This window comes from Montipora capricornis, chromosome 5 (assembly GCF_036669925.1).
Source record: "Montipora capricornis isolate CH-2021 chromosome 5, ASM3666992v2, whole genome shotgun sequence".
In the NCBI taxonomy this organism is placed as follows: domain Eukaryota; kingdom Metazoa; phylum Cnidaria; class Anthozoa; order Scleractinia; family Acroporidae; genus Montipora; species Montipora capricornis.
In genome coordinates, this window is record NC_090887.1 from 12840960 (window position 1) to 12868459 (window position 27500).

General features: G+C 39.1%; 1 protein-coding gene across 6 annotated transcripts in view; it reads left to right on the plus strand.

Moving 5' to 3' along the window:
- The window catches only part of LOC138049531 (uncharacterized), a 161863-nt gene that overhangs the window by 61987 nt on the left and 72376 nt on the right, over window positions 1-27500 (plus strand). For 3 of the 6 annotated variants that reach the window (XM_068895845.1, XM_068895842.1, XM_068895843.1), the window contains 5 exons: window positions 2216-2284; window positions 3483-3593; window positions 7028-7096; window positions 8294-8404; window positions 13162-13230. In XM_068895845.1, the coding sequence (XP_068751946.1) occupies window positions 2216-2284; window positions 3483-3593; window positions 7028-7096; window positions 8294-8404; window positions 13162-13230 (429 nt within the window). The remainder of the gene's footprint in view (window positions 1-2215; window positions 2285-3482; window positions 3594-7027; window positions 7097-8293; window positions 8405-13161; window positions 13231-27500) is intronic. The other 3 variants (XM_068895846.1, XM_068895847.1, XM_068895848.1) reach the window with 2 other exon arrangements.

The window sequence follows — 27500 nt, forward strand, 5'->3', positions numbered from 1 at the left end:
GACAAAGGATCGCCTTGTTGTGCACCAAATATGAGACGGAAAAACACTGTAGTGTCCCGGTTTGACCGATCTAGAACAGAGCAGATACTGACGGAACAGAAGTTTTCCGATGAAAGAAATTGTTTTCAATAGGATGCAAAGCCCTCGCATTTAGCTTGTCACTCGTCATTTTATTTATCCAATTAAATAAAGGACATTGGGCTGGCTTTTTGTGCTGTTTTCATCGTTCCCATGCGCCTTAAAGGACAGATGATGCATTTTTTAAACACTCGTAGCAAATAAAATTGAAGCAAAATATCACCTTTTTGTAGTGGAATAATAAATCTCTTATTCAATGGTGTAACATATAGCACTTACTGACATTTTGCTCATTGCTCGTGTTTTAAAATACTACGCAACTCCCAAAATATCAGCATGTATTATATGTTAAACCATCGAATAAGGTATATGTAATTTACACTACTAAATTTACAATTTGTAAACTATAAGACAAATTAAGAAACAATAGAAGCACAAAAAAACAACAATATTACAACAAAATATTTTCCCCTTCCCCAAATGAAATATATGATTATGTTAAAATGTTTTGGGAGATTGCATATTTGGTTTTCAAAGCATCTTTTTTCCCATAATGCACTGTATATATATGTAGGGCGTTATGGGAAATTTATTATATCTCTCAGATAGTACGCACGCTGTAATTGGCTAAATTAGCGGGCCGTATTCTACAGTACGTCCCGCTGTACAGCCCGCTAAATTTAAAATTTCGACAAAACATCATCTAGCGAGTTTTTTATGTCATTTCTGTTGCATAAACTTGTACTGAAAACTGTTTGAATCTTGCAAGCAACTATTTCAAACTTAACAGCCAAGAAGATTTAGTTTTTGGGATTTTGGCACGGCATTCTTTGTGGCAGTTGAACCTTCCGCTTCACTTTGACTAGTTTCCTTGCCCGCGCGCCGGTTAACCTCAGAGATATAATAAATATCTTACTAACCTCGTTTTCTCGGTACGTACTGTAAGTTACGGATCATCCTTTTTTCCCGTTGATTTATGGCCCAAGCGCGAAGCTTACAGTACGGACCTCGAATTCGCTTAGTAAGAGGTAAACCGTCACTTCTGAAGCAAAAGCATACGAAACGTCAAGTAAAAGATAATTTCAAAAAGGATGCGTTTATAGTCTATCTGATGTTTGTCACCGCTGTTTTTGTGTTATTTCTAATATTGTAATCGTTGCAGGAATAAATATTATTTCACTGGTGTAGTATATACGAAAATAACTATAACTCAGTGTCGAAGCCTAGTGGTGGATATTTGCATCGCCGCTTCGCAGCTCGAGTAATATCCACTAGTAGCCACCTCCATGCACTTCGGTGAATAGTTGTTAAATAACGTTTTAAGGATTAAACCACTGCAAAAACCGTGTACGATCAAAACTTGCTCTTCGTTGGATCAAAATAGATCGTGACCACACCAAAAAAAACTTTAAAATAGAAAATATCCTGCAAAGGTTGGTCAAGACAACGTGAAGATAGGCGTTGTTGCAATATTTCGGCTGGCCAACACCAGCCTTCTTCAGGTTTATTGAATGGATAAATGCTAGTAACAAGATCTTTATATTTACCGGAAATGACATAAAAAGGCTACGTGATGTGTTATAAAAACGGAAATGCATAAAAAAGAGGAGAGAGAATAATACATGATAACAAGATGAAAAAAACAAAAGAAAATTAAAAGGTAGCTAAACTAAATTACATTTCATCTCTTCTATTAAGGCCTGCAGGCTCCAGTGTTTTTCCTCTGTGTATAAGGAATGCCTCACGAGCCTTTCTGATGGAGTCACGACTAGTGCAGTTGTTCGAGCGGTATAAGGATCATGTGATCATATCATATCATATCATATCATATCAGTTTCATAGTTTACTTCAACCTTAAGTTTAAGGCCAATTATATTTTGGACGAACATGGTTCCTTCTGCAATCCCAGATGTAAAACTCCTAATAATACGTAAATTAACGACAATATCAACATCTTGCAAATTAAGATGTATTGGGAACGTTAAGAAAGGAACACACAATTGCTTTAACTCTAATTGGTTCAAGGTACTTCTTTCGCATATTGCTAGAACTAACAGTTAGAATAATTACATTGGTTTTTTTGTCACAACACTTCTAAACAAGTCAGGTGATCAAATCAACTTTTTGTTTCTTTTAGTGTTACTCCACAAGTTGCCCCTGGCAATGCCGCCATTAGGAATGAAAGTGATGGTACCAGAAGCCAAAGGTAAGCGAAAGGTCCTTTGGAAATAACCACAGCCTTTTTTTTTTTAAATTATGATTTACTACTCTTACGATAATTCATAATAAAAACTGTAAGACACAAGAAACAATACAGGCACAAAAAATATATATGTTAGGACAAATATTACCTTCAAGGCACGTTTCGTTTTCAAAGCATCTTTTTTCCCATAATGCCCTATATAAATTTATAGTAGTTTGTGTGAAGAGAAGAAGCAGCCAACTTCCTCAGTGGTCAAACACTTTAAAACACTTTACTAAAAAGTGTAGCACGTACAGGGTTAAAAATACTTGGAATAAAAATTATCTCTTATGACTACGTCCTAAATAGGCTAATAATTTTTTACGATGTAGTCAAAATAACAAATAAAAATAATAAAAGAAACGGTATAAAAAGAAAGGTCCTAGGCCCCTAGGGTATAATGTAAGGGTGTAATGATTGCATCGTAATAAATTATTAGCCTATTTAAGACGTAGTCATAAGAGATAATTTTTATTCCAAGTGTCTTTAACCCTGTACTTGCTACACCTTTTACTGAAGAAGCCCCGAAGGGCGAAACATCTATTAAAGTGTTTGACCACCGAATAATAATAAGTTAATTAAGCATGGGTAGAAAACTAGCACTTCACATTAGCCTCCAATAATTAATCCTAATTAACCATGAGTTTGTTAAATCGACAACATCAACTTCTTGGAAATATTACTTGAGATATTGGGAACTTTGAGAAATTTCGTCAACTCTAATTGGTTCAACACACCTTTTTTGCATTTTGCGAATAGTAATCTATTCCCACTGCCTACCATAGCCACATCGCGGTGAACTAAGTTATGGGAGGAGTCCACTACTACTATGTGGCAGCTTAAGTATGCAGCGGGTAACCAGGGCAGCCCCGTCAACCGTCACTAGGGGAGAAGGGCGGGGGGACAAATTATTCTCTAGAAGAACGGCGGCAAAATGCCTGCCGAGGATCTAGGCAAAAACCGAAAATGTAAAGGATAAGACCGCAAAGCATGATGCACGAGCCAACTGGCGCAAAAACATGGTGGAATTAGGATTAAACCAATATCCCAGGATGCACTAAATATGTATGCATTGGGAATAGTTAGAATAATTACATTTTGGTTTTTGTCATGACACTTCTAAACAAGTCAGGCGACCTAATCAACCTTTTGTTTGTTTTAGTGTTCCTCCACAAGTTGCTCCTGGCCAGAGAACTTATAAAACCCAAATTTCAGGTGGCACTGTAGCCATTGGTGATCACAGTGTTGTTAATGTTGATACCAGAAGCCAAAGGTAAGCAAATGGTCCTTTGGAAATCACCACAGCATTTTTTAAAATGTAATTTACACTACTATTTTGACCTTACTACTCAAGCACCCGGACGCGTTGGTTGTGATCCACGGTGACTTTAATCCTGTGAGTACAGGCCTGGTTAGACAACGCACTAGCCTTACGCAGATAGTCAACGTGAAGACACGTGACACTGGCATTTTGGACTGGACGCTTACAAACCGTCCTAAGTTGTTTGCCCAGCCAATTTAGCTCCCTAAGATCGGCCGGAGCGATCACTATGCCGTTCTCATAAAACCTAGTAATCCTGCTGTGGCCTCCAGGGCTAACAGGTCAATTATGTGAAACGGGATCGTCTCGAATTTCGAGTGAACGTGAAAGAATTTTGGATATTGTTCGTGACGCGTAAAAAGGCGAAATATTTTTGCGTGACTGAGTTTTAGAAAGGGGTGTAGGGGACCCTCTTGAAATAACTGAGGAGAAAGTGTTGCTTTTGTATTACACCCGAAAATTGTTAGACTTTCAAGTCTTCTCGGATAAGGACTGTAAACCGGAGGTCCCGTCTGATATCCCTAGTTGGAAACCAAATGGTATGGGACGTTAAAGAACCCACTCAATTCTCAAAAAGAGTAGGGGACGTTGTCCCTGGTGTTTTGGTCTGACCTAATCTGATCGGGGGCATCTTTCACTTCTTAAATAAATTGTAAACTGCGTAACAAGCAGTCTGGCCAAAAGTCCCCCACAAAAAGCATTGTAAATTAGTCCTGAAAAGCCCCGAGGGGGAGAGACTAATAACTTCACTTCACTTCACTTCACCTCTTGATGACCAAATATTTATCATTTTCTTAATGGAGTCTAAACGTTCTTAAAAATTCTATTCTTCAAGTAGCTTCAGATCAAATGTAAAATAGATTCCAAGGGCTTTTATTGGCACATCCGGCCACCTGATATCAAAGGGTTTCGATGTACTACATCTGGTAGAACGATCCACATTCCTTTTATCTTTTCTTATTTGATTTTTAGAGCAGATATACTTTCAAAGATACCTATAATATTTTAAAAAGTGTTGAAGCGGAGTTTGCATCGGATAAAGTAACTGTAGTGTCGTCAGCAAATTGCAGAAGCTTTGTTTGCTCCGTACCAATGACAATTCCTTTACATGTAACTTGAGAATTTTGCCTGATGGCGATACCTAGAATCTCAACTGCAACAACAAGAAGATAAGGTGACAAAGGATCGCCTTGTTGTGCACCAAATATGAGACGGAAAAACACTGTAGTGTCCCGGTTTGACCGATCTAGAACAGAGCAGATACTGACGGAACAGAAGTTTTCCGATGAAAGAAATTGTTTTCAATAGGATGCAAAGCCCTCGCATTTAGCTTGTCACTCGTCATTTTATTTATCCAATTAAATAAAGGACATTGGGCTGGCTTTTTGTGCTGTTTTCATCGTTCCCATGCGCCTTAAAGGACAGATGATGCATTTTTTAAACACTCGTAGCAAATAAAATTGAAGCAAAATATCACCTTTTTGTAGTGGAATAATAAATCTCTTATTCAATGGTGTAACATATAGCACTTACTGACATTTTGCTCATTGCTCGTGTTTTAAAATACTACGCAACTCCCAAAATATCAGCATGTATTATATGTTAAACCATCGAATAAGGTATATGTAATTTACACTACTAAATTTACAATTTGTAAACTATAAGACAAATTAAGAAACAATAGAAGCACAAAAAAACAACAATATTACAACAAAATATTTTCCCCTTCCCCAAATGAAATATATGATTATGTTAAAATGTTTTGGGAGATTGCATATTTGGTTTTCAAAGCATCTTTTTTCCCATAATGCACTGTATATATATGTAGGGCGTTATGGGAAATTTATTATATCTCTCAGATAGTACGCACGCTGTAATTGGCTAAATTAGCGGGCCGTATTCTACAGTACGTCCCGCTGTACAGCCCGCTAAATTTAAAATTTCGACAAAACATCATCTAGCGAGTTTTTTATGTCATTTCTGTTGCATAAACTTGTACTGAAAACTGTTTGAATCTTGCAAGCAACTATTTCAAACTTAACAGCCAAGAAGATTTAGTTTTTGGGATTTTGGCACGGCATTCTTTGTGGCAGTTGAACCTTCCGCTTCACTTTGACTAGTTTCCTTGCCCGCGCGCCGGTTAACCTCAGAGATATAATAAATATCTTACTAACCTCGTTTTCTCGGTACGTACTGTAAGTTACGGATCATCCTTTTTTCCCGTTGATTTATGGCCCAAGCGCGAAGCTTACAGTACGGACCTCGAATTCGCTTAGTAAGAGGTAAACCGTCACTTCTGAAGCAAAAGCATACGAAACGTCAAGTAAAAGATAATTTCAAAAAGGATGCGTTTATAGTCTATCTGATGTTTGTCACCGCTGTTTTTGTGTTATTTCTAATATTGTAATCGTTGCAGGAATAAATATTATTTCACTGGTGTAGTATATACGAAAATAACTATAACTCAGTGTCGAAGCCTAGTGGTGGATATTTGCATCGCCGCTTCGCAGCTCGAGTAATATCCACTAGTAGCCACCTCCATGCACTTCGGTGAATAGTTGTTAAATAACGTTTTAAGGATTAAACCACTGCAAAAACCGTGTACGATCAAAACTTGCTCTTCGTTGGATCAAAATAGATCGTGACCACACCAAAAAAAACTTTAAAATAGAAAATATCCTGCAAAGGTTGGTCAAGACAACGTGAAGATAGGCGTTGTTGCAATATTTCGGCTGGCCAACACCAGCCTTCTTCAGGTTTATTGAATGGATAAATGCTAGTAACAAGATCTTTATATTTACCGGAAATGACATAAAAAGGCTACGTGATGTGTTATAAAAACGGAAATGCATAAAAAAGAGGAGAGAGAATAATACATGATAACAAGATGAAAAAAACAAAAGAAAATTAAAAGGTAGCTAAACTAAATTACATTTCATCTCTTCTATTAAGGCCTGCAGGCTCCAGTGTTTTTCCTCTGTGTATAAGGAATGCCTCACGAGCCTTTCTGATGGAGTCACGACTTGTGCAGTTGTTCGAGCGGTATAAGGATCATGTGATCATATCATATCATATCATATCAGTTTCATAGTTTACTTCAACCTTAAGTTTAAGGCCAATTATATTTTGGACGAACATGGTTCCTTCTGCAATCCCAGATGTAAAACTCCTAATAATACGTAAATTAACGACAATATCAACATCTTGCAAATTAAGATGTATTGGGAACGTTAAGAAAGGAACACACAATTGCTTTAACTCTAATTGGTTCAAGGTACTTCTTTCGCATATTGCTAGAACTAACAGTTAGAATAATTACATTGGTTTTTTTGTCACAACACTTCTAAACAAGTCAGGTGATCAAATCAACTTTTTGTTTCTTTTAGTGTTACTCCACAAGTTGCCCCTGGCAATGCCGCCATTAGGAATGAAAGTGATGGTACCAGAAGCCAAAGGTAAGCGAAAGGTCCTTTGGAAATAACCACAGCCTTTTTTTTTTTAAATTATGATTTACTACTCTTACGATAATTCATAATAAAAACTGTAAGACACAAGAAACAATACAGGCACAAAAAATATATATGTTAGGACAAATATTACCTTCAAGGCACGTTTCGTTTTCAAAGCATCTTTTTTCCCATAATGCCCTATATAAATTTATAGTAGTTTGTGTGAAGAGAAGAAGCAGCCAACTTCCTCAGTGGTCAAACACTTTAAAACACTTTACTAAAAAGTGTAGCACGTACAGGGTTAAAAATACTTGGAATAAAAATTATCTCTTATGACTACGTCCTAAATAGGCTAATAATTTTTACGATGTAGTCAAAATAACAAATAAAAATAATAAAAGAAACGGTATAAAAAGAAAGGTCCTAGGCCCCTAGGGTATAATGTAAGGGTGTAATGATTGCATCGTAATAAATTATTAGCCTATTTAAGACGTAGTCATAAGAGATAATTTTTATTCCAAGTGTCTTTAACCCTGTACTTGCTACACCTTTTACTGAAGAAGCCCCGAAGGGCGAAACATCTATTAAAGTGTTTGACCACCGAATAATAATAAGTTAATTAAGCATGGGTAGAAAACTAGCACTTCACATTAGCCTCCGATAATTAATCCTAATTAACCATGAGTTTGTTAAATCGACAACATCAACTTCTTGGAAATATTACTTGAGATATTGGGAACTTTGAGAAATTTCGTCAACTCTAATTGGTTCAACACACCTTTTTTGCATTTTGCGAATAGTAATCTATTCCCACTGCCTACCATAGCCACATCGCGGTGAACTAAGTTATGGGAGGAGTCCACTACTACTATGTGGCAGCTTAAGTATGCAGCGGGTAACCAGGGCAGCCCCGTCAACCGTCACTAGGGGAGAAGGGCGGGGGGACAAATTATTCTCTAGAAGAACGGCGGCAAAATGCCTGCCGAGGATCGAGGCAAAAACCGAAAATGTAAAGGATAAGACCGCAAAGCATGATGCACGAGCCAACTGGCGCAAAAACATGGTGGAATTAGGATTAAACCAATATCCCAGGATGCACTAAATATGTATGCATTGGGAATAGTTAGAATAATTACATTTTGGTTTTTGTCATGACACTTCTAAACAAGTCAGGCGACCTAATCAACCTTTTGTTTGTTTTAGTGTTCCTCCACAAGTTGCTCCTGGCCAGAGAACTTATAAAACCCAAATTTCAGGTGGCACTGTAGCCATTGGTGATCACAGTGTTGTTAATGTTGATACCAGAAGCCAAAGGTAAGCAAATGGTCCTTTGGAAATCACCACAGCATTTTTTAAAATGTAATTTACACTACTATTTTGACCTTACTACTCAAGCACCCGGACGCGTTGGTTGTGATCCACGGTGACTTTAATCCTGTGAGTACAGGCCTGGTTAGACAACGCACTAGCCTTACGCAGATAGTCAACGTGAAGACACGTGACACTGGCATTTTGGACTGGACGCTTACAAACCGTCCTAAGTTGTTTGCCCAGCCAATTTAGCTCCCTAAGATCGGCCGGAGCGATCACTATGCCGTTCTCATAAAACCTAGTAATCCTGCTGTGGCCTCCAGGGCTAACAGGTCAATTATGTGAAACGGGATCGTCTCGAATTTCGAGTGAACGTGAAAGAATTTTGGATATTGTTCGTGACGCGTGAAAAGGCGAAATATTTTTGCGTGACTGAGTTTTAGAAAGGGGTGTAGGGGACCCTCTTGAAATAACTGAGGAGAAAGTGTTGCTTTTGTATTACACCCGAAAATTGTTAGACTTTCAAGTCTTCTCGGATAAGGACTGTAAACCGGAGGTCCCGTCTGATATCCCTAGTTGGAAACCAAATGGTATGGGACGTTAAAGAACCCACTCAATTCTCAAAAAGAGTAGGGGACGTTGTCCCTGGTGTTTTGGTCTGACCTAATCTGATCGGGGGCATCTTTCACTTCTTAAATAAATTGTAAACTGCGTAACAAGCAGTCTGGCCAAAAGTCCCCCACAAAAAGCATTGTAAATTAGTCCTGAAAAGCCCCGAGGGGGAGAGACTAATAACTTCACTTCACTTCACTTCACCTCTTGATGACCAAATATTTATCATTTTCTTAATGGAGTCTAAACGTTCTTAAAAATTCTATTCTTCAAGTAGCTTCAGATCATATGTAAAATAGATTCCAAGGGCTTTTATTGGCACATCCGGCCACCTGATATCAAAGGGTTTCGATGAACAACATCTGGTAGAACGATCCACATTCCTTTTATCTTTTCTTGTTTGATTTTTAGAGCAGATATACTTTCAAAGATACCTATAATATTTTAAAAAGTGTTGAAGCGGATTTTGCATCGGATAAAGTAACTGTAGTGTCGTCAGCAAATTGCAGAAGCTTTGTTTGCTCCGTACCAATGACAATTCCTTTACATGTAACTTGAGAATTTTGCCTGATGGCGATACCTAGAATCTCAACTGCAACAAAAAGAAGATAAGGTGACAAAGGATCGCCTTGTTGTACACCAAATATGAGACGGTAATACAAACCAGTGTCCCGGTTTGACCGGTCTAGAACAGAGCAGATACTGACGGAACAGAAGTTTTCCGATGAAAGAAATTGTTTTCAATAGGATGCAAAGCCCTCGCATTTTGCTTGTCACTCGTCCTTTATTTATCCAGTTAAATAAAGGACATTGGGCTGGCTTTTTGTGCTGTTTTCATCGTTCCCATGCGCCTTAAAGGACAGATGATGCATTTTTTAAACACTCTTAGCAAATAAAATTGAAGCAAAATATCACCTTTTTGTACTGGAATAATAAATCTCTTATTCAGTAGTGTAACATATAACACTTACTGACATTTTGCTCATTGCTCGTGTTTTAAAATACTACGCAACTCCCAAAATATCAGCATGTATTATATGTTAAACCATCGAATAAGGTATATGTAATTTACACTACTAAATTTACAATTTGTAAACTATGAGACAAATTCAGAAACAATAGAAGCACAAAAAACAACAATATTACAACAAAATATATGATTATGTTAAAATGTTTTGGGAGATTGCATATTTGGTTTTCAAAGCATCTTTTTTCCCATAATGCACTGTATATATATGTAGGGCGTTATGGGAAATTTATTATATCTCTCAGATAGTACGCACGCTGTAATTGGCTAAATTAGCGGGCCGTATTCTACAGTGTGGCCCGCTGTGCAGCCCGCTAAATTTAAAATTTCGACAAAACATCATCTAGCGAGTTTTTCATGTCATTTCTGTTGCATAAGCTTGTACTGAAAACTGTTTGAATCTTGCAAGCAACTGTTTCAAACTTAACAGCCAAGAAGATTTAGTTTTTGGGATTTTGGCACGGCATTCTTTGTGGCAGTTGAACCTTCCGCTTCACTTTGACTAGTGTCCTTGCCCGCGCGCCGGTTAACCTCAGAGATTTAATAAATATCTTACTAACCTCCTTTTCTCGGTCCGTACTGTAAGTTACGGATCCTCGTTTTTTCCCGTTGATTTATGGCCCGCGCGCTTCGCGCTTGTGCCATAAATCAACGAGAAAAAACTCGGTCCGTAACGTACAGTACGGACCTCGAACTCGGTTAATAAGAGGTATATAATAATATGTAAATATTTAGTATTCTCAAAAACAGTGGATAGCGTTAAAAGTGCAATCTGCTTGACTACTCAAACTTCGACTATCTTATGATATTCACCTCCAAAGAAACTCGCGTCGGATTTGCACTCAAAAATATTGTAATCACTCTTTTTCTTTGGCCATCTCAGTTTGATCAGAAATAACACAGAAACAGCGGTGACAAACATCAGATATAAACGCATCCTTTTTGAAATTATCTTTTACTTGACGTTTCGTATGCTTCTGAAATACACCTTCAGAAGTGACGGTAAATACAAAATTGGAGTTTAAATACGTACAGGATTACTAACTAATTAACTATTAACTATTAAGTAACAACAGAGGTGACAAAACAGCGAAAAGCTGTGTCTTTATTAGTTTTCTGTCACCTCTATTGTTACTTAATATTTAACAGTTAATTAGTTAGTAATCCTGTATATTTAAACTCCAATCATGTTTTTGTATTAACCGTCACTTCTGAAGATGTATGCAGAAGCATACGAAATGTCAAGTAAAAGATAGCCTGTGTACAGCCGCCCGCTCTCCGAAAAAAAAAATCGGAGAGGAGCGTCTGTGATTAACCGTTGATAAGCGTGTTCCATACCACGTGATTTTTCCTGGAATGTGTGGAAAATGATTTGATTGGTTATCACCCATCAATCATTACATCATTGAAACAACGAGTTTTGATTGGCTTTTATTTTTATTTTTCCACATCAATACCTTGAGAACCACCGTGAGAGATTTTACGATGAGTTCGTGTGTACTTTGAGTACGGTACAAAATACGAATAAAAATCTTTTTAATTGTCAAAGAGGTTTTTCTTTTAAAGTACGAGCGGAATTGTTATCTATGGAGTGTAAAGTGGAAATCGATTCGACGTACATTTGTAGGAATTGTTGTCAGCCCAAAAGAAACGAAAGCGCTCTTCACGAGGTGAATATAACACTATTCAAAAGATTTTCCACTCGAAAACGTCTCCCGCTATTCCTTACCAGTCAATGTAATCCCAACGCCTTGCTTGGACCAGCCTAGCCATTCTCAAGCGCAATCTACAAAGCGTAATTTCCTGGAAGATTTGAGATGTGAATACATCGAGGAAAATAACAGCTCATCGGCAACGATCTGTGCCGCTCTGAAGATCAGAGCCGTACCCGGTTTGAAGGCTTGCAAATACATCCTTTCCTTTAAAGAGTGCTTCTATGCTATAAAGCCAAGGTATCTTAAAACTATCGGAGACGCTCTTCAATGCACGTTTGAAATCTACCTCATTGACCACCATTTTGAGAATTTAGCTCCAACGAAATATCACCCTGCGAGCAGAGCCTCCTTTTGTCCTTTTCTTTACTGAGGTGGAGAAAAGTAGGCTCTGCCCGAATCGCGTCAACTCTTTGAAGCCGCCGCAGCCCGAGCTTCTGGACTAGTCAATCTTGTTTTCTCTCGTCAAACCGGTTATTCCAATGCGAGCGTACCTTCAGTGACAAAACCGATGGTTATAATTGAGCCCGCTGTACCATGAAAAACCAAGATGGCGGCGAGATCTGGCATATTAGGCTTGGGTTTGAGACTGTATCCTGGCAACATGCAGCGCATATTCAATAAAGATCTTACGCCAAAATCGAGCAAGCAAAAGAAAGGCTCTGCTAGCAGGGTGACGAAATATCAGCCACGCAAATTTTGGTCAGCGTAGATCACTTAATAATGTATGCAAAATTATTCCGGAACACGATTACTAACGGTAAATCACAGACGCTCCTCTCCGATTTTTTTTTCGGAGAGCGGGCGGCTGTACACAGGCTAGTAAAAGATAATTTCAAAAAGGATGCGTTTATAGTCTATCTGATGTTTGTCACCGCTGTTTTTGTGTTATTTCTAATATTGTAATCGTTGCAGGAATAAATGAGTTAAAATCACGTTTTTGTGCTATAATTATTATTTCACTGGTGTAGTATATACGAAAATAACTATAACTCAGTGTCGAAGGCTTGTGGTGGATATTTGCATCGCCGCTTCGCAGCTCAAGTAATATCCACTAGTAGCCACCTCCATGCACTTCGGTGAATAGTTGTTAAATACATATCAGTTTCATAGTTTACTTCAACCTTAAGCTTAAGGCCAATTACATTTTGGACGAACATGGTTCCTTCTGCAATCCCAGATGTAAAACTTATAATAATACGTTAATTAACGACAACATCAACATCTCGCAAATTAAGATGTATTGGGAACGTTAAGAAAGGAACACGCAATTGCTTTAACTCTAATTGGTCACAAGGCACTTCTTTCGCATATTGCTAGATCTAACAGTTAGAATAATTTCATTGTTTTTTTTGTCACGACACTTTTAAACAAGTCATGTGATCAAATCAACTTTTTGTTTCTTTTAGTGTTACTCCACAAGTTCCCCCTGGCAATGCCACCATTGGTAATGAAAGTGTTGGTATCAGAAGCCAAAGGTAAGCGAAGGGTCCTTTGGAAATCACCACAGCCTTTTTTTTTAAATTATGATTTAGTACTCTTACGATAATTCATAATAAAAACTGTAAGACACAAAAAAACAATACAGGCACAAAAAATATATATGTTAGGACAAATATTACCTTCAAGGCACATTTCGTTTTCAAAGCATCTTTTTTCCCATAATGCCCTATATAAATTTATAGTAGTTTGTGTGAAGAGAAGAAGCAGCGAACTTCTTCAGTGGTCAAACACTTTACTAAAAAGTGTAGCACGTACAGGGTTAAAAATACTTGGAATAAAAATTATCTCTTATGACTGCGTCCTAAATAAGGTAATAATTTTTTACGATGGAGTCAAAATAACAAATAAATATAATAAAAGAAACGGTATAGAAAGAAAGGTCCTAGGCCCCTAGGGTATAATGTAAGGGTGTAGTGATTGCATCGTAATAAATTATTAGCCTATTTAAGACGTAGTCATAAGAGATAATTTTTATTCCAAGTGTCTTTAACCCAGTACGTGCTACACCTTTTACTGAAGAAGCCCCGAAGGGCGAAACGTCTATTAAAGTGTTTGACAACCGGATAATAATAAGTTAATTAAGCATGGGTAGAAAACTAGCACTTCACATTAGCCTCCAATAAGTAATCCTAATTAACCATGAGTTTGTTAACTCGACAACATCAACTTCTTGGAAATATTACTTAAGATATATGGGGAACTTTGAGGAAGGAACACGCAATTTCGTCAACTCTAATTGGTTCAACACACCTTTGTTGCATTTTGCGAATAGTAATGTATCCCCACTGCATACCATACCATTTCGAAGATCATTGAGGGCAGATTGAAGCAAGGAGCCAGATGAACCAAGAATAGTAGTAGTTTTAAGTGAGGGAGCGGATGAGGTTTATTTTGTACTTTCGTGGAGTGAAGGAATCCCATTTCGTGTAGAGACCTGTGAAAGTTTTCTTTCGGTAGATGGATCTCGTGAAAGCGTTGTTTTGATTACGTGTGACAAGAATGTCCAAAAACGGAATTGCATTGTTATGTTCAAATGGTAAATTTAATATTGCGATGACAGCCGTTCAAATAGTGCAAAAACTCATTTGCACTGTCTTTGTTGTGAAACATGGTGAATGTGTCATCAACGTAACGATTCCAAAATAAAGGACTAACTTTGGCGTTCAGCAACCACTTTTCTTCAAAAACACGCATAAAAATGCTGGCTAAGACAGGGCCCAATGGCGAACCCATGGCAACACCATCGATTTGGTCGTAGTGTTTACCATCAAAAAGAAAGTGGCTCTTCTTGGTGGCAAATTCCAATAAGACCAACCCTGGCTAAAGCCGGAGGATCAGCAAGAGAATAGAATTTGTCTAGACAAATGTTTAGTGTTTCCTCGAGTGGCACATTTGTAAATAGGGAGGAGACATCTAAAGAGCACATTATTCCATTCTTATGCTTGTACTTTTTGGCCCAATCCGCGAAGCTGAAAGAGTCTTTGACAGTGTATTGGTTGGTCGAGATTGGCTGAAGTATAGAAACAAGATAAGAAGCAAGATTGTAGTTATAGGTGTTAACCGATGAAACAATAGGGCGGAAAGGACAACCAGTCTTATGAACTTTAGGAAGGCCATATAAAACACCAGGAGAAGATCCACTCGGTAAGATTTTGTAAAAGTTGCATCGTCAATAATTTTATCCTTTCTCAGTTTCCGAAGATAAGTTGACAGGCTTTCTTCCCTGGATTTAGCAGGATTGTGTTGTAGCTCTTTAAATTTGGTGGTGTCAGAAATCAAGTGTTTCATTTTGTTAAGATAATCAAGTCTGCTAATTATTACAACGCCATTTCCTTTGTCCGGTTTCGTGATGATAATGCTGTCATCATTGCGTAAATCAGTTAAGGCTTTCCAGTCGTCTTTGCTTAGAATGTTCTTTTGCTTTGAAAAGTCATATGAGTAAATGTAGCTATAAGATATATTCTTTAATTTATGTTTGAGTTGATCGTGGTTTTCGTCGGTTAACGGAAGATCGAGCTTAATTAAATCCCGATAAAGCAATTCAAAGGAGCATTTAACATCATATTTGTCAACATCTTTAGGAGGAAAACAGAACCGTAAACCACGCGCCAGGACACTCTTCTCAGTTTCAGTCAAGGCCCGATGGGAGTAGTTGAAAATTATTTCATCGTTGCTTAAGTTCCAGACTCTCGGGATTCCAAACTTCCGTTTAAGGTTATTGAACTTCTTTTCAAGTTTGCAGGAATTGCAGTGTTTGATCTTTAAAGCCTTTGCTTCAATAACAGAACAAATGTGGTTGTAATCAAGTGGAGACAAAATGGTCTTCAGTGACGAGCGTGCTGACTCATACTGACGTGTACATACTGACGTGAGTCATACTGACTCATATACTCATACTCATCGTGCTGACTCATGACTGATAGCTTTTGGCCTGGAATCACCGTAAAACGGTATTTCATGGATAGAAAAATCATTTTCTTCGTCTTTCGTGTTGTTGCAGCCGGATACAACGCATCTACCGACCGTATTAAGCTTTCACATGAAAATATCTCAAAGGAATGACCAAGAGCGCTTACCATTTGAATGGAATTTTCGGTAATTCCGGAGAGAATTCAAATGGAACGGTTCATCCCTGTGGAATGTTTTCGGAAAAAAGGCAATACCTTTCGAGGTATTCCTTTTTCTCGCTTTGACCGGAATGCCCGGAAATTTCTGTACCATTTGTCCACAATTACAAGTGCCAGAGAATATATACCGTTTCATTTGTTTTTCAATTGGAACAATCCGTTTTTCTGGCAAATGATACCGGCACATTCCCATTTTCTCTTTCTAAGTACAGAACGTACAGTACCATTTGTCGAAACATTCTCACCGAAAATTTCATTCAAATGGTAAGCGCTCTTGCAAGAGTCCCGAGTTGACGTCACAATCACCTCCAGTCCCCCTTCTGTACTCGCGCGGTTTTTACCCCGCCGGAAGTGAAATTCTGCGTCTTTTGATAACTAAAACAAGACGCTCCATAAAAGCGTACACTGGGTTGCCTGTGGTACGTGTTACACAAAAACAGAAGGCACTGAATTGGGTGGTATTGAACTGCAGGGTTCCAGTTAATTTTTTCAAGTGGGGGGTCATTAAGACCATGAGGGTCACCCACATGTCGCGCCAGCAGAGGCCCTTTGGCTCACACGTTCACACCTTTAATTATTTTGTAATATCCTGTCCCATTTTGAGGTCTTTTAGTTTTTTAAGCTTTGGTAATAAATTCAGTTTAAAGATAACAAAACACGCTCTTGAGTAAAATTCACTCGTTTCTTCTCAGATAAAGGAAAAAAATAACAGTTTTTATATATAGCTCTGAATCGAATTCGAAAGATTAACGACAATCGATCGTAAAAAGACGAAGATTTCTGCAGTCTCTGACTTTTATGATGTTTTTCAAAAGGAAGAAATTGATCACGTGCTAGGCAACCATAAAGGTGCACGTGATCACCTTGTGTCAACTGAATGAACTACTTGAAAGCATGTTAATTGTTCGTCGTTTTCAGAGTAAAACAACGTCTTTGGTTTTTTAATTTTGTTCTAACATTTAACTGCATATTTACATTTTATCTGTCGGGTCAGGAAGCCTTCATTGTTGGGTTCCTGAGGACGTATCTATTTTGACTTTAGGGTGAACTATTTACACAATCGCGAGGTTGATGAGCGGCTATGTAATTGAAAATTTGAACATCCATGAGATACAAAAACAGACTTGCGAATTATCGCAAATCGCAATGCTGACAAGCACAAAAGCAGAGGAAATGGTTAATAAATATGAAGTTTGTTACCATCTGAATGTTTTTGTGTTGAGTAAAGGGATATATTGTCACGCAAATTATGTAATTTCATGACACTCAAAATTCGCAAAAAGCGTGACTTTCACGTAAGCAATCTTCGCACTAGCAAATCGTAAATTGGATTAACCCGGAAGTTAAAGAAATATTGTTGGCTACCCAAATAAATTTCATCTTACACTACAATGACAAAATCATTTGTCAGAGAAATAAAATTCCTGTCTCCTCGCGTATCACATTTCAACTCACGTATGCAAATTTGTTAACTCATTTTCACCGCGATTCCCGCGAGATTTTTCTTCTTTCAAATACATTGTATTAGCAAAAATATTATTTCTCGTCAAGCATTACATCTTTTATGTTCAAGTAACCGCTAAAAATAAAGATTTTTAACCGTCTATCCGTAGATATTTTTTCATAATTTAATATTATGTCACAATTTGCACAACAGTCAAATCACAAACATAGCAACGCACGCAACAAATTTAGTCGCATTTACCTCTTTGTTGGATTCTAATGCTTAACACAGGAATTTTTAGTTATTGTGAAAATCTTTCTATATTCGTTAGCAATCATCCTTTCAAATTTCGGGATGTCAAAAGGCCAAGTGGATGTTATGCATAATAGGGGAAGTTTGGGCGATCAAGTTGCGCGTGTGACCCGTTATAAATATTTTTTTACAAAATGTTCCCGAATCGGCAAGTATCACCACAGAAGACAAGAACATCATTCTAAATGCTTATTCTACGCAAAAAGTAGGTGCTGGAGGTAATTTTGAGAGTGGAAATCAAGTTTACGCCGCATGGTATATTTATATTTAAGTAAGTAAACACAACAGAAAGACGCTTACCTTATTTGACACGAAAATGCTTTACTATTGCCATAAAAACTATCCAGTTAAGCTCGCATATTACACAACATGATGAATTCATAAAGGCCACCTTTTCCAGCGAAATATTTTTTGAAACAAACAACATGTTTGCTATAAGCTATTTCATTACGTGCGTGAAGACAAGAAACTCAATCGTGTCAAATTATACCCCGTGTCAAAAACGCAACTAAATAAATTTCCCACCAGTGTTCAGCATCAAACCCTTTACTTGAATTATCAAGCAAAAATGGGCAGCAAGCTTTCTTTCAAATACGTTTTGACTAACAAGAATTAGTGAAATTTCCAATTGTTACCAGAAGGCTGTGCAGAGTTGATTACAAACAAATATAAATAAGCGAGACAACAGAGATCACAGATCCAAGTTTTTCAATTCCTTCTCTGTCTTTGTTAAACCCATAAGTTACTAGAGAATTTTCCATTTGATTTCAGTGTTGTACAAAACACCACACTTGTACAATATTAGAACTACAGCTCACTTTGATTACGGCTCGACGGGCGACAGATTGTTGTCGAAGTCCATTACTCGTCCCTTTTAAGATTCCAGGTATTTGTTTTTCACCGCCTGCCTAGTTTATCCATCTGACTTTCCATTATTGAGCTCTATAAGGGTATATTTTGTTTAAAGATCCACTAAAACGCCATTCGCGTTACATAACTTTCGACGCCATTGCAGGTTAAGTTAATCATTCTACTGTGTCCACCAGAGAAATCTACGCATTTCCACTACCCTCTCGATCATAAGAAAATACGCGCAGAAGGCTCTATGTACAAACTTAGACAGGGGAGTGACAGGAAAGACTTTTATCGACACGGAAAAAAAAAAAGACTAAAAAGAATAAAAACTGGACGCTCGATGAGCGTACACTGGGTTGCCTGTGGTGCGTGTTACTCAAAAACAGAAGGGACTGAGTTGGGTGGTATTGAACTGCAGCGTTCCAGTCAATTTTTTCAAGTCGGGGGATGTGTTGGCCACACCGGGTTGGTGTTAGCGTGTGTCATTTTGCTTTTATTGTTGGTCATTAAGACCATTTAAGGGGTCACCCAGAAGTCGTGCCAGAAGTCGTGCCAGCAGAGGCCCTTTGGCTCACACGTTGATACAACGAAACATCTTATTCTGAGGTTAAAAACTTGCCTACCAGCCTATTAATTAGAAAAAAATAGGCACGCATCGCGTACCTGTGGTAGTGCAGTAACACAGCACTTTATTCCATATAGGCCACTTTGGAAAATACCATAATGATCTTTGTCTGTCTCCCCAAATTTTGCGTAAGCATTGTTTCCAGTTTCTCTTGGGACTTCCAATTGTCCCAAGAGAAAACAAAAACAATGCTCATGCAAAATTTGTGGGGACAAACAAAGAGTATTATGGTATTTTCCCAAGTGGCCTATGTTATGTCTTATCATGACATTCACCATGTCTTCCAAAAACTCCTCGTGGTCTTTATTACCCACGATGCCTTAGGCACCGTTTCGTGATAGCATACATGACATCTCCCTTTTTTTTTTTTTTAAACTAGGACTAGGCTTAGGTTACATGTTCTTAAAGTTTTCGAATAAAGCAGCTATGAGACTGACGAAATAGTCGGCAGAGAAATAAACAAAACCTTTTTTTTTTTTTTTAATGTTCAAACTCATTGTTCATAGTCTTTGAGGTATGTAGGCTGCTTGACCAGTCGACCGGAACGAGTGCGCATTGTTGGTTTTAGTCCCTGATCAGACATCACTCCTGTTTCGCGGAGTCTACCATGATGGTTAGTGCGGAAACATGTTGGCAAACTCGCTTGACCAGCTAGTGAATCATCAGGCTAGTGAGGCATCAGCGACAGAAAGTTCTGAATCTGGGAGATATTTTACTTTCAAGTCATACCGTTGCAGGGTCAACATCATTTTCTGCAATCTCAGTGGTGCTTGATGCAAAGGCTTACTTAGGATATACTGCAAGGGCTTGTGGTCTGATTCGACTTGGGTTGGTCTTGCATATATGAACTGATGAAACTTCTGTGTGCCGTACACAATTGCAAGGGTTTCTTTTTCGATTTGGGCATATCGCTCTTGTGCTGGAGTCAGGGCTCTTGACGCGTATGCTAAGGGTTTTCCATCTTGTAGGAGGACTGCACCCAACCCTTTGGAACTTGCATCAACTGATAGGGTTAGTGGCTTGCTTGGATCATAGTACCCAAGTACTGGTGCTGAAGAAGCCATCTCTTTAAGTTTCTGAAAGCTTGCTTCTTGATCTTGGTCCCAATGCCAGACAACGTTCTTCTGTAGTAACTTTCTGAGTGGTGCACTGACTGTAGCCATGTTGGGCATAAACGTTTCAAGATACTGAATAAATCCAAGGAATGTTTTAAGTTCCTTAGTGTTCTCAGGGTGTTTCATTGCTTCATCTTCAGTTATATTACATGGTGTATTTGTTTATTAATTGTGGTCTTAGACTGACATACTCTGGCAAAATGGTTTAACTTTTGGCATTTTTTACATCTCTTGCCTTGTGCTGGGCATTTTTCTTTGTCATGCTGATAACCACATCTGCTGCAATCTTTGTGCATGAATTTCTCTCGGCTAGATTTTGTTTTTTGGTGGTTTCTTTGTTTTACTTTATTTACACTGTTAATGCTTGGATTCTCAGTTGCCATGAATTTCAATTGCGCTTTCGATATTTCGTCCGTTCTGGCAATGTCAATTGCTTTTTCAAGAGTAAGCTCTGAACCTTCCTGAATTAACTTTTCTCTTGTTTTGGTAGAATGACAGCCAATAACCACTCTATCTCTAACCATTTCATCAGGGTCAGTATAACCACAATCTTTAACAAGCAACTTCAAATCAGTGAGAAATTGTTCAAATGACTCACCCTCTCGTTGAGTCTTCTGGTGGAACTTGTACCTTGCAAATACCTTATTGGATTTGGGTTTCACGTTCTCTTCGTACTTTGCATAATATGTGTCGAGCTTCTTCGCTTCTTCTACAGTGAGTTCCCAAGTATTGTATTTGTCACGACCTTTGTCTCCAATCCAAATCATCAGGTAATTACATTTTTCTTCTTCACTTTTTCGCTTTAGAGACCTTCCAAACGTAAACTCGCAGTGTTGCTTGAATGCTTTCCACGCGGTCGGTAAATCTCCACTCGTCCAATCCATCTTTGGAGTGCTGCCCGCAGAAATTCGTTCGATTTTGTTGATTTCGTTCTCACAATGTTAAGCGAATCGACCTTTAGGTTTTGTGGATTCTCTAGTGGCTGTATTTCACCTATTATTCTGACACCATGTTAAGTCTTATCATGGCATTCACCATGTCTTCCAAAAACTCCTCGTGATCTTTATTACCCACGATGCCTTAGGCACCGTTTCGTGATAGCATACATGACAGCCTATTGTTAACTGAGCTGCGTTTTGTCTTCCAGGATATTCAAGTTCAATATGTAGCTTTAATAGTGCACGATGGGAGGCGAGGTGGCCTCATGGTTGGAGTGCTCGACTCCGGATCGAGTGGTCCGGGTTCAGGCTGGGGACTGTGTTGCGTTCTTGGGCAAGACACTTTACTCTCACGGTGCCTCTCTCCACCCAGGTCCGGCGAATTGCTGGGGGTAACCCTGTGATGGACTAGCATCCCATCAAGGGAGGAGTAGCGAATACTCCTTTTCGCTTCATGCTAATGAAACCGGAGATAAGTGCCGGCCTGATTGGGCCCTCTGGCTCGTAAGCTGAGACTACTTTACTTTTAATAGTACACAATATTGTTTTGGTATTGTGTATCATTGTTGTGTCATGGTAAAAAGTCTTAGGTAAATAGCCCCCTGAGAAGACATGTGGTTACTCGCAAAGTACTAAACCCAGAAAGATTGAAGAAAATAAAAGGGATTCGAGAGACATTGGCTCCTACGCTGACATGTTGATCATTTCCAATTTCCCTCACAACTTCTTTTCACCACAAGTTTAAGCGTGCACTCTGAGCATCGAACAGCTTTGTAATACAAAAGTTCATTGAATTATCCCTGTCCGGTATTTGGATGGGTGACCTAAAAATTATACCACTCCAAACAGAAGCATAGGACCGAAAATTCTATTTTAACGCCCAAAAATGCAACTAAGCAAGGTACAGATTTTGTTAGCTTGCTTTATGCAAAACAAATATTGAAGCAAAAGTGAATAAATATTGATACACAGTTTTTAGGAAGAGCAGAAGGAAGCTTTCAGGATGGTCGATCAGGGTCGATCGAGAATAAAATATTAAAACAAGGGCAAGTCAAGCTTGACTGGTTCAGGTCTCTTTGTTTTAATGTCCCAGTGGGGGAATAATAATGAGCTTGCCCTCCAGCATGGGGGATTTTGTACCATGTGATCGTTAGTTGCAAAAGGCCCATTAAATGTTCTCCTGTGTGAACCAGAGAAATCTACGCATTACCCCAGCCCCCTTAAACCTAACAAAATACGCACAGAATACTCTATGCACAAAGACACCACTTAGCAGGGGAGTGACAGGCAAGACGTTTCATGACACGGAAAAAAAAAGCAAACGCATTTTCTAACTGGATTGCCTATGGCAACCCAGTAAAAATAAAACCAACAAATCCCACCCATTTTCCGACTGGGATTGCCATACTGGCAACCCAGTAACTAGGGGAAGAAAAATCAAAATCGAAAAAAATTTTTTGCAGTTGTTATCAGGACAATGAGTACATTTAATCAAGCAAATAAAAAAAAAATCTGTCATATACACTTAAAGTGACTTGAGTTTCTTTCGGACTTATGGCCTAAATGGCCTTCTACCTATTGGACCACGACACCGTTTACCATAGTTCATCTTACATTTAAATTTCTTGAAGCAGAAAGGTCACACAACAATGAGCATGTGATCGGGGATCGAAGAACTTGGTAAGGTCGAGCACGTTTGTTGAATATTGCTACGTCATAACACGTCATATCCAAGATGGCGCTCTCCAAGTCACGAAAGAGACAACTTCAAAGTGCTCTTTTCACATTTTAACAGGGAACTGGACAAAACGGCAATTATTTTCGAATTCCTGAGGAAACGTTTTCGTAATTTAGAAACATTTTCGAGACCATACTTTCCCTTTAATTCCATCAGTCATTAAGACAAAAGGCGAGTGATGCTGTGTCTGGTATAACTGATCTTTGCAACATTACTGAGGTGACTTCAGAAGATCTTAAGTTTCATAAGGTGCACTACCCTTATTTCTGTATAACTGTTATTTTCCCACCCCTTCCCCGAATGAGGTCTAAGTACAGGGCTGTAGCCAGAAAAAAATTATGACTGAGGCAATGTCCATGGTTAAATTCTCTACGTAGGTATTCTAGGTGTTTATGTTAAGTACATTTTAAAGACAACACTGGAAATCATCCTTTATTTTAAAGAATCACAAAAAAATGACTGAGGCAAGTGCCTCGGTTTGCCTCATACTGGCTACGGCCCTGATGTAAGGAATTCTTTTGCCTGTGAACTGTTACTCCATACTTGATAGACTTGCACGCCACAAGCCATGACAGAGCACCCCTTATGATTTTAGGCTTCACCTTAAGTGTAAGTGCTGCCACAGGGAGCACTTCCCCTTTGGATTTCACATTAAATTTTGACCTTCTTTCCAAAAATTCAGCTACTGGTATATATATTAAATAAGTAGATTTAGGAAGATAGACTTGTTCAAAAACAAGTGAGGTAATTTTCGTTTAAATTATTTCAGTTTTATATTTTGCTTGAACCTTAAGTTGAAAGCCAATGACATTTGGACGAACGTGGTTGCTTTAATCTGCGAACACAGGTATCCATTAGGAAAGACCCTCTTCATATATCAATAAATATACTAACACAAATGAAGAGAAACAAGATGTTTCTCCTGTTAACCTATATTTTGGCCGACTTCACCGGGCTTCATCAGGGTGAATGACCGTTACACGTATATTGCACCACAAATTACAAATTTTAAAAACGCAACTGAAAATCGCGGGCAATACTACATTATGCTGATTTATAAGGCTTGCGCAAACTGTTAGAAGAAATGATACATAGATTAACGTTTACGTTTCCAGTTAGACTTAGTCTGATTGAAGAAAAAAATCACTATTATGAATTCCTTGGGGCTTAATACTTTTTCAGCGGTATGCCCATTGACCTTCCTTATCCAGTAGTTTAGATTCATGGAGCACTTGATCAATAAGATTAATGCTTACATCTTCAAGGCCATGGTCTCCCGGATCATGGAAATGTCTATAGATAAGATCATCTTTGCTCTTTGCTCTCCATCAGAGAGTCTAGTATGCGCTCTGAGACGAGACTTATGGCTGTTAAACATAAACCTAAATTTTGTTGTAGTTGACCCCACGTACTGTATCTGTTACAGTCCAACTCATAGTCAATTGAGTACTTTTTGTGAGTAATGTGTGAAGTAAAAGTGTCCCCCGGCTCAAGATGCTGGCACACCTGGCATCGTCCACTTCCACATCTCACTGTTCCCATGGATCTTGGTTCTGTGCGGTCTGTGCGTTTTAGCTTTGAATATACAAGATAGTCCCCTAAACTCTTAGGTCTTTGAAAGGAAATTAATGGTACTTCCTTGATGGCCTTAAGAGGAGGAGCAGGAGTGGTTGAAGATGTCTTAAAATACCACCAATATTTGGAAGTCCAGGTTTGTACGTTATTACCACTGGAGTTCTTTTGTTACTTGTCTAAGGGCGTACCATTTGCTCAGGCTCTGACACTTCGACGAATTTGGTCAACATCATATGCGTTTAAACGTAGAGCGACAGACTTGTGCACCTTTCTTGTTTCAAGGGGATATAGCAAGGCTTTTGTATTAAAGCAAATTCAAAGAGCAAGATTAAAAAGCAGAGAGGAGACATTAACGCCACGCCCTAAGACTAGTAAGTCCCACAAGCATAAAACGTTGTGTAGATGTTTTCCTCAAGCAATAAATGAAAAAATAGTCCACAAATGAAGAGATGACACAACTTTAGTTTACACCTATATTTTGGCCGCACAAAAACGGCCTTCTTCAGGGTGATTAGAAACCGCTATCAAACGTTGATTCATTCCTCACGGGAACATTAGAACCCACAAATGACCGGCTCCCAACGTCAGTGACTTCATAGCTAAGTTGTTAAGAGCGTCGCACAGGTATCGCGAGGTCACGGGTTCAAACCCCGTTGAAGTCTTGAATTTTTCAGGCTTCTCTACGCAATTGCCAAAATTGCAGTCATAACTGCGAGGATCATGCATCATGCATGTGATTAATTTCATATATCATTCCGTCGTTAAATAGCTAATCTTTGAAAATACCGTGAAATAGTTGCAGTGTGGGAGTTTCTTCCTGATAGTTAGCCAACGTAATGTTGTTGACACCAATGTTTCCTTCTAGCAGAGGTCTTTCCTTTTTGCTTTTGCTGGGCTGATCAATATTCAGACGTTTCAAGTCTCGTTTGGTGACATCCTTGAAACGAAGGAGAGGTCGTCCGATTGCACGGGATCCCGTGGTCAGCTCGCCAAACAGGATGTCTCTAAGAAGGCGGCCGCTTGCTTATGGCAGCCGATACACGTGGCCAAACCATCTGAGTCGACGGGTTATCAGAATGTGTGCCATTTGCTCCCACCCCACTCTCTCAAGGATGCGCGAATTTTGTCTTGCCACATTACGCCGAGTATGTTCCACAGACAGTGCATGTGGACGGCGTGAACCCTTTTCTCCTGGTGCATGTAGGATGGCCACGTTTAGTTGCCGTAGAGTAGGACGCTGAGCACGCGGGCCTTGTATGTGTTACCTTTGGTGCGTTAAGTAATTAATCTGTTGGACCAAGCCCTGGTTCTGGGCCTGTTGAAAGTTGTGGCTGCCTTTCGAATCTGGCAGCTGATGATGTCCTTGTCAATATGGGAATTGGAGATGATATTGCCCCCAAGGTAGCAGAATGACGGAGGCGGGCCAGTGAGTTTGCCGGGTCCTGGTACATTGTAACTGTTTTTTTGGTGCTTATCACCAGAGAAAAGTGATCACAGAAGTCTACGAATGCATCCATCAGCACCTGAAGACCATCTGCGCTGTGTGACACAAAGGCTGCGTCGTCTACGAAGACAAGCTCGCGGACTAGTAACTTTCAGGTTTTGGTCTTTGAACGGAGGCGGGCCAAGTTGAATAAGTCTCCAGATCGAGTGCGCAGGTAGACCCCGTCTCGATCTTTTATGTTGTTAAATTCATGATGTGGAACGGCGGAAAAGAAGATGCTAAAAAGGGGCTGGAGCAAGGACGAAACCCTGCTTCACGCCGCCATTTATCTCAAAGTTTCCTGATAAAGAACCTTTGAGCATGACCGAAGCTTTCATGCTATCGTGGAGAAATCTGATCAAACGAAGCAGCATGGGCGGGCAGGCAGTTTTCTGTAGGATGGTATAAAGACCCTCCCTGCTGACTAGGTCGAAAGCTTTCATTAGGTAGACAAAGGCGATGTGCAGGGGTGGTGGCGGTTATCGACACTTTTCTTGGATCTGGCGGATTGAAAAGATCATGTCCATAGAACACCTGTTCTTCGGGAAACCGCATTGGGATTCAGGGTAGATACATTTGGCGAGTTTTTGTAGACATGTGAGGAGAACTCTTGCCAACACCTTTCCAGTAACATTCAGGAGAGAGATTCTACGATAATTGTTACAATCTCCTTTATCGCCTTTGTTTATATATAGTGTTATGATCTTGGCGTCACGCATCTCCTCAGGAAAGAAACCATTCGTCCAGCACTTTATAACTAGCTTGTGCAGATGTGGGATAACAGTGGTGTCTCACTTGAGGAGGTCTGCAGGGATTCCATCTAAGCCGTTTCGCTCAGGGCCAGAAGGAGTTCGTCCAGAGTGAATGGGTTGGCCAACTCGGTCAACGGTGATAATAATGATAATGATAATGATTATAATAACAGGCACCGAGAACGAATTATGTCAAGTTCAACATTGACAAGTAAGTGGATTCCCCACTTTGTAGATTGTCTGGTGAGAAGGGTGAAACAATAAACCACATTATTTAACAATTATTCGCCAAAGGCGAGGTGAATATCGGTGAATAATAATTGTTTTAGTATAATTATATAGGTGATTATTTTCTTTAAAACAATTACAGTCGAACCTCTACTAACGGCCATCTCTCCACAGCGGTCACTCTTTTTTGTCCCGGCGGACGGTCCGTACATTCACGTTTATTTTAACCTCTCTACAATGGCCACCTCTCCACAACGGTAACGGCCAGTAAAGCTCGTCCCAACTGCCGAAATAACCTCTCAATAACGGCCAGTTGAATCAACGACTTATAAAACTGAGTTAAAAGCCAGGAAACGTGATCCGTACGGGACGTCGATGATCATTGTTCGGGGCACATGTTTTAATTCCATTAATTGCTGTTGTTTGTACTTAGGCTTCTCTACAAAGTAAGTTACTTCAACTAAAATGAACCCCGTTCACCCTATTCGAGAATATCCACTCTCAACAATCAACATCACGTGAACCGAAGTTTCAGTCAGTGAGAGAAGCATTA